The sequence below is a fragment of the Anser anser genome (assembly GCF_964211835.1).
Source record: "Anser anser genome assembly, chromosome: 3".
NCBI lineage: Eukaryota > Metazoa > Chordata > Aves > Anseriformes > Anatidae > Anser > Anser anser.
In genome coordinates, this window is record NC_139722.1 from 32,833,738 (window position 1) to 32,842,285 (window position 8,548).

General features: G+C 38.2%; 1 protein-coding gene across 6 annotated transcripts in view; it reads left to right on the forward strand.

Annotated features, from left to right (window-relative positions):
- The window catches only part of KCNQ5 (potassium voltage-gated channel subfamily Q member 5), a 291,688-nt gene extending 283,681 nt beyond the window's left edge, over positions 1-8,007 (forward strand). For all 6 annotated transcript variants that reach the window (XM_083830126.1, XM_083830130.1, XM_083830127.1 and 3 more), the window contains 3 exons: positions 847-978; positions 1,853-1,979; positions 2,393-8,007. In XM_083830126.1, coding sequence (XP_083686252.1) covers positions 847-978; positions 1,853-1,979; positions 2,393-3,334 — 1,201 coding nt within the window. In that variant the 3' untranslated portion in view covers positions 3,335-8,007. The remainder of the gene's footprint in view (positions 1-846; positions 979-1,852; positions 1,980-2,392) is intronic.
- Positions 8,008-8,548: the final 541 nt, after the last annotated feature.

The window sequence follows — 8,548 nt, forward strand, 5'->3', positions numbered from 1 at the left end:
TTTGTTATCGTTAATTCTTTCACAGCTACTAAATACACAGCATAATAATCACTGCCATCTGCTCACTGTCATTTGCTTTCCAAATTTGTCTCTTCTATTATTTCAAAATTGCAATTTAATATCAAGCTTTTCATCCTAAGAACAGCTACCCAGTGGGCATCACTTTTCCACAGAAGCATCACAGAAAACTTGTACAAGTCTCACATAAAAAATCATATGCCATACATCAATGCTGGACATGTACTGTTATCCCATACATAATATTTTTGCAGTAGAATTCAACAAAAAAAAAAAGTAATCTAATTATAATAGAGCAATAATTCCCATTGACTTCAATGTAGAGCAAACATGAAAAATTCTCTTCTGACTGCAAAGGTTGATCTTTGTATAAATTAAAAACACGTATGTATATATGTATATACATATATGTATGCCTGAGTGTTAATTAAAAATAAAAATTGATGAAAAATGAATTGGGTGCCTAAATTTAAAATTTTTCAAACTGGAAAGCAAAGGACATGAAATGAGCACCAGGAAAAAAATAAAAAAGCTAGCATAAAAAAGCAGAATAGGTGTATACTGATAAACTAAACATGCTCTGCACTCTTTAAAATCATGCTATGTGATCTCTGTTACATAAAAATTCAAAGGGATAGCTACCACGCATATGTAATTATAAAATCTGTACTTATAAAAACAATTTTGTGAAAGAATTCACTTGCCTGAGCTGTATTGAAACTATCTTCAATGTAAAAAGAAACCATCTGACAACATTTTGACAGTGGAATATATTGCATTGTTTTGCAACTGCTGTGAAGATTAATCTGCGAAATGCTTTTTCACCAGAATTATGAAATTTCACGTTGCAAAGAGAAAGTTTAAGGAAACACTTCGTCCATATGATGTCAAAGATGTCATTGAACAGTATTCAGCAGGCCATCTAGACATGTTATGCAGGATCAAGAGTCTACAGTCACGGTATGGAAACAATAAATTCTCCTCTGCATAAGCATCTGGTTATGCCATTCACCGTACAATGATTAGTAACGTTTAACATTTTTGTGTTATATTTGGGCACAATTTGCAATCCATGCTTCAGCCCAGCTGTGTTCAGAACACAGCTGAGCCAGAAATTAAATTGTGTGTGAAAACAAACAAAACACCATGTATCTAATTTGTCCCCAGAAGATGGAAGCCTGAATGATCAAAAAGGTTATCTTTTATCTGGAAAGTTTATTCATAAACAGGGAACTTAGTCAGGAGGCTACCAAAAGGATGAAGTCATCATTGTTAACTGCCTTTCTCCCACCCTAGCCATTCTCTTTTCACATGAAAGAAATCGGGAACTACATGTAACGTACTGGGTCAGGGAACTTGTTTTTATGTTCTCAGTTCCCAGCACTAATAAAATAACCATTGTATCATGTGTATTGCTGGCAGCATCAGGGCTGAGACTCCTCCTTAAAACTGACAGCTTCCCCAGGACTCAATGCTGATGCTCTGAAGGGAGACCTGAGGGTGGTCTCTGGTACGTCTGTTCCTCTCCAACACCAGGCTGCTGGGGAAGGCACCCGCTCACCTGCCTCCCAGCAAGCCCAGCCCTGGCTCTTCCAGTTGATGGCTAAGTTCTGGCCCCCACTTAGTGCCAACATAAAAGAAAAGCTGTCTGTGATCTAATGTCCAAATGCTCAAAAGTCTCTCGTGTTTTTCCTAATTTTCTAATATAGTTACCTCCATTCTCAGGTGCTTTTCTGAAGGATTGTGATATTAGTGCTTAATGTATGGATTGAGCGAACACTTCCATATTATCACCATTTTCAGGAATCATGGTAGCTTTTAATTTCTCTTACAGTGTTGACCAAATTCTTGGGAAAGGACAGATCACAGCAGATAAAAGAAGCAGAGAAAAGAATACGGCAGAGAATGAGACAACTGATGACCTCAGTATGTTAGGGCGTGTAGTGAAGGTGGAAAAACAGGTAGAGTCTTCATGATCATCTGTGACTGTGCTTTTGTCTTGCTCTGCTGTTGCTCATGACTTTTGTCTATTTTATCGCCAGTTTCAAATGATGAACAGGTAAAATATTTTTTTCTGATACCTGTTTCACTTACACATTGACATAAAAGATACATGAATCATATTACTTCAACTGTGTTCCATGTGCAGAAAAAATAAGAAAAGAAAAATTGCAAGGTACTGGTTCTTTTTATCAGCTTGCTTATGAAAAATCTATAGCTACCAGTCTTTTGACATTATTTTTAATGAGTCAATACCTTGTATCAAGCTCCTAACATTTTTCTCTTCAGCAGCTACATTCTCCTTTTGCTTGGGTTCCAAATATTTAAAATTAATATTTTGCATTAATATTAACCTTTTCCTCTCCTCCTGTAGGTACAATCCATTGAGTCAAAACTGGACTGTCTGTTAGATATTTATCAACAAGTTTTGCGAAAAGGATCTGCATCAGCGCTCACTTTGGCTTCATTTCAAATGCCAGCTTTCGAGTGTGAGCAGACTTCTGATTATCAAAGTCCATCGGACAGCAAAGATTTGTCTAATTCTGCACAAATTAGTGGATGTGTATCCAGATCAGCCAGTGCCAATCTGCCTCGTGGCCTACAGCTTATACTGACACCAAATGAATTTAGCACTCAGGCTTACTATGCTTATAGTCCAGCTATGCATAGTCAAGCAACGCAAGTGCCAAACGATGGACCTACAACAGCTAATAACACATCAAACCAAATAAACCAGGCAACTAAGCCAGCAACTCCAACAACATTACAAATACCACCTTTCTCATCAATGAAGCATATTAATAGGCCTGAGCCCGTTCACATTATTCCTGTAACCACGCAGGAAAATATTTCTGATGTCACCGCTTGCCTTGTTGCATCAAAGGATAATGGACAAGTTGCGCAGCCCAGTGCAACAAAGGATCTTGCATGGCGAAAAGGTCTGGATACAGAAGGGGAACCTTTGCTCTCAGTTAAACCTGTGGTGCAAATGGATTTAGGAAAATCTTTATCTGTACAAAACCTTATACAATCGACAGAGGAACTTAATGTACAGATTACTGGCAGTGACTCCAGTGGTTCAAGAGGTAGCCAAGACGTGTACTCCAAATGGAGGGAGTCAAAATTATTTATAACTGATGAAGAGTTGGAGACAGAGGCAGGAACAGAGACTACTGAAGCCATCTCTCGACCATTAGTGGAAACAACTCTCTCTACTGACTCTGTAAGGACTGGAATATCAAGATCATCTCAAAACATTTGCAAGCCAGGGGACGGTACAGAAGCACTCAGTCTGCTCCATGTCAAACTTAAATAACAGCTTGTGGGCTTTCTTCATTGGCTGGGTCATTCCTCTAGTCATGCATATAGCATGAACTGTTTTGAAAACCTTTTTAATAAGATAAAATCACAAAAATCAGGATGAATCTGAAAAGCAGTTGAATGAGCCCATATCTTCTAGTTGCATGAAAATGCATGTTTAAGTGACGGCTAAAATTCAGATTTATACCTACAGTACAGCAGCCTTTCGTGTAGTACAGTAGGTTTAAATAGAGAGTTGCCTACAAAGCTAATGCTGCAGGATATATCAAAAAGCAAAAATTTGAGCATTTAGACCTAGTGCCGTTTCTACAAGGCAGAAGTAAAAAACATAAGTTTTAAAGCACTTTGCTTCTGAACTAATTAAATATATATATGTCCTGATTTAACGATAGTTTATGTTTACAACAAAAAATTATCTACAGCTGCTAGCAAGGTACCAAGGAAACCAGATATATGGGATTAGAAATGGCTGCCAGTTGCAAGATACACACATGAGCTCATCAGCAATCAGTTATTTTTAACTCTGAAAAACAGTATGTTGATATCCGTCCGATTTTTGGTGATTTAGTGTTGTGACAAAACTACCCGACACACCACTACTGTCACATTGTTCTTTATAACAAGAACGCTCTTTTGTTACAAAAAGTTTGTATTGTAAGGGTCGGGGCTGGCCTCAAAAGTGGATAATTTGGGTGACTGCACTAAGAATTCAGGGGAATCTCTCCTTCTTCCGGTCTCATTGAGGAGCTGTCTCGTAAATCCGAAACATTTTGGCAGCAGTACGTGAGGGAAAGGCACAGGCACTGCCTTCGTTGCAGAAGCAATGTTTCCTTCTGAGGAGATTTTGGCAATCTTCCTCACAGTCACTACCTGATGCCGTGACGGTACTTCATAAGGCTGGGAAGGGAGGGACGAAGAGGAACTGAAATGCACAGTAGAACTAAAGAGGACAGAACAGGGAAGAGGGAAACACAACACAAACAGTGAAGAAAAAAAAATAGAGATTTAGGTGGGCAAGAAGAGAAATGATCCCAGAAAACTAAGGATGAAAGGTAAAGAGGCAAAAATATTTTTTAAATACCAGCCTGTCAGTGAGTACTTGAGTACTATTTCCAAAAAGGCCATATAGGCAACCAGAAATGGAAATAGAACTAGGGAAGACCACTTTACCTGAAAAAAATTGAAGGCAGATTTTTTGGTTTTTTTTTTTTTGTGCTTTGGGTTTTTGCTTTTTTTGTTGTTGCTTTTTTGTTTTTGTTTTCTTTCTTCTTTTTTTTTTTCTTTTTAGTGAAAGGAGAGGTGGAGAGAGGGAAGTTGGTCACATTCTTATAGCTCAACACTGTGTCCCAACCGCAGTCATTTCTTGAGAACTTTCCAAGAAAGGACCTTCAGACTCCTTCCTCCTAAAACCTGAGTTTTCAAATCCAAAGCCTACATCAGACTGAGCATTCCTGCTTGATACATCCTCTTTTTTTCTTATCCTACCTACACTTCACTCCTGCTGAGACGTAGGAGCAGTGTTAGTGCCTATCTGCACATCCCCAGCAAGGTTTCACCACTGGAAGAACCCTTGCAGAGCCTAACCAGGCTCTCGCTCTTCCCAGCTGAACAAGGTTTCTGTGTGTTGCATACCCCCAGATTTATACCCCACCTGCACCGCAGGCTTGTAGACAACTGGACTCGGGCTCAGCTTTCCTCTAGCAGCAGGAACAGTGAATGTATGGGGGTGCCAGCGCCAGCTCACTCAGGGCAGTGTTATCTCAAGGCCCAGACCTGCTGGGAACTTACTATGTACATCAAAAACGTCACTCCAGTCTTAATCATGGCTAAACGCTGTAGATTGTATCGTGAAGGATCTGTTTACTATGAATCCATTGTAATTTCTGCTTCCATATTTCCTTTACAGAAGTATTCCTGGATATTACATGATAACCTTATTATGTGAAAGTACATGCAAACTGTAGAGTGTATATATTGTGTCATTATATGGGGTCCACGGATGGTACACTGTGCTCCATGGCTCACACCGGAGCAAACTTCAGCTGTTAAATCCTGAAAGACACCTTGAAGCACAATTTCCTCACCACTGATTTGCCATATAATTTACCACATTCAGCCTTTCCTGTGTTCTTTACTGTGCAGTCTGGTTATGCTAACGCCTGATTACAACAGTAATTTTGTGAGGATAAATAGATACATTTTTTCCACATCTCAATTAACTATTAACTTATTTGAATGTCTGCAGTTCGGCCAGGCAAATCTAAAAGTTTAAAGTACTATCCAAAACTTAAAAACTCACAAGTGTTTAGGCTTTTCTTTCTTTCTTTTTTTTTTTCCCTAATGGGTTATGGTGCCTTTCTTGCCTTTCAAATGAAGCCTCCTGCCAGCCTAAGTATAAACCTGCCCTTAGGTCCAGGCCAGGAGCAAGAGATGAGGCACATGGCAACTATGTGCCAGTAACGGAACTCCCTTTCCCTTCCTGATGAGACAGAAAACTAAAGGCATCATGAATTGGCCTCCAATCTTCCACCTTCATCTGCACGAGCAGATCATTGCACCCCCATTGAGCCAGGCAGGAGGCAATGGGAGAGCTTGGCATTGGCTCTGACTGTACACATTCAGTACCAGAAGCAGGGCCTTGGGTTTTGCTGATAATTTATCTCACGGAAACTTGGTATTTTTGCCTTAAATGACATGCTTGAGTCCTTCTAATTTTAAGTTAATTTATTTAATACAATGTTGTGCACAAAAGAATGAATTCTATAAATTATGTATGAAAATGTTAATGTCTTTACAAAGTACTAATAAATCCAGAAGATCATATCTTTTCAAATTATGGTTTAAAATCCTGATTTTTTTTCTTTTATGCTCACCATTATTATTTTTGTAGCTGCAAGTCTTATCATATAGGATTTTTTTAACATAATATTGATAGAAAATAGAAAGAGTAGTGAATATATGAAATTCTGGAGAGGAAGAATTGTTTGTTTGGATTTTTATAAGCTTTGCTCATATTTCCTCATCAAGAGTTTCCTGTTTCTATGCTCTCTCTTTAAATGACAGTGTCATGACTGACAGTCATTCATTGGTTTCACAAAAGAAGGACCTGTATGGCTTTTCAAGTCTTGTCCTGAGCTGCTTATTAAATTCAAGCTCACGATACCTAATAAGAATTTTTTGTGAGCAGGGACAAATTTTTTTTCTGACTTACAATCCATTTGAGGGTTGTTGAAGAGAGAATTTGAACCTAAGTAAGAGCTTCAGGAATTAAGCCTTATCCAAATAACTGTTTTCTGATCAGCATGTTTCTTGTATCTGATTGAAGAGAGGACTGAAAAGAATAGTTTTGATGATTATTATTTGTTTAAGAATTTGTATTTGCTCCTGGCTTATATGATCTATACTTTTTATTTAAATACGAATATAGTGTTTTAGCCTAGGGTTCAAGATTGCAAAGATCATACACTTTTATTCACAGTGCCCACGGTTGTTACATATGTTTTTGAGATAATCCTACTTAAAGTGACTGACTGCTCTCATTATAGTATGGTGATGAGTAATTCACCTGCTCTTCTGTGATAAGTCAAATCATACTGAATTGCTGATGTATAATAGAACATCTGATGTACAGTAGTATTTCTGGATTGGGAACTGCAATCCTTACGCAAGCAAAAATTCTACTGAATTCAGTAAGAATTTTTCTTGAATTGGGAGCTGAGACTCAATTCCTTACTTTGCTGGGCATCTGTTTAAAGTGAAAATGGTAATATTCCAATTATTTCCTGAGGAAACTAATACTTAGCTGAATTTACCCATGTCACATTGACTATATAAGAGATAACGCACAAAGTACTGATGTAAAAAGGGAAGAAGAGAAGGGACATTTTTAAAAAGCACAGAGAAAAGGAGAATAATCAGAAACAAGGAGTAAGCAGGAAAAGAAAATATAACAGCAAATGAATGGAAAAAAAAAAAAAGGGTTTAAGTACTTGAGGCTAAATTCATCCTTGGATGGCTTCAATGACTTCAATGAATTCACTGCCCAACTGGGTGAAGTTCAGCCTTCATTGGGATAACCAGGCTCAGTTCCATTGACCTTAAAGGAACTGAACCCACCTATACCAGGAATGAACTTGCCTCTCTGGGCCAACTTTTATCCTGACTCATATGTCATACAATCCTTTTGGATTATCACAGAATCATTAGGTTTGAATGAGATACAGGTCAGAAAAGAATTTGCCCCAGATATTTCTGCTTCACTTTTTTTTTTTTTAAGTGTGTTAATCGACTTAATTCAAATGGATTACAACATGACACAAAGTGCTGTCACTGTCTAAAAAAAAGTTAACTGGTTTTTGAAATAAGAATTGTCCCCTGCAGCGTCAGTGGAAGCATGTAACATTCTCCTGTTCATTCATCTGAATGCAGATGTGGCCATTCCCTCAGCTACACACAGGACAACTCCAGACATACTCAGTATCACTTGCTATTGGAAGCATTTTTTACTTCTTTTAAAGATAAAAAGCCAGCTTTGCAACAGGTTTAGAAACTATGAAGGCTGCTTCCACTGACACTGCAATGGCATTAGCCAGTACATTACAATGTTAATTGTAACTTCTTGACAAAGTTGAATCCATATTGTTGTTAATAAAAATGATTTGAAAAGTACTGACCATGCTTACTGTTTTTTTTTCCTTTGTATCGTAAGATTGTATGGTGTGAGCACATATCAGACCTCAACAAGAATTTTAACTTATATTTTTCCTTTGGCTTTTTTGTAATTTTTAATTAAATAGACCAAATACCACAAAGGAAATTTAGTAGTACAAAATGTGAGCAAACCAGTCTGCCATGCCCAGTTTCTGGTCACTGTTTACAGCAGTTTATGTAAGCTCTGGATGTTTCAACACCTCTGTGAGGACGTTTGGGAGGCATTATTGCCTTTCCTGCTAGATAAGAGGGATTTATTCAGGATTGGAAGTTGGGGCCCGTGTGAGGAGCAGGGTCCCTCTGGAAGGCCCATCAGCTGCAACCTGAGGCTCATGAGGGGCTCTGTCCTCTGGGCTAGAGCACAAAAGCTGCTCTACACCCCAACCGCAGCCTGCCTTCCTCACACAGTTCCTGTTGCAGTTCTACTGCGGAGAAAATTTGCATTAAATGTTACTTTTTAGGATTTTTTTTTAAACTTTTTTATTGTGAGAGTAACCAA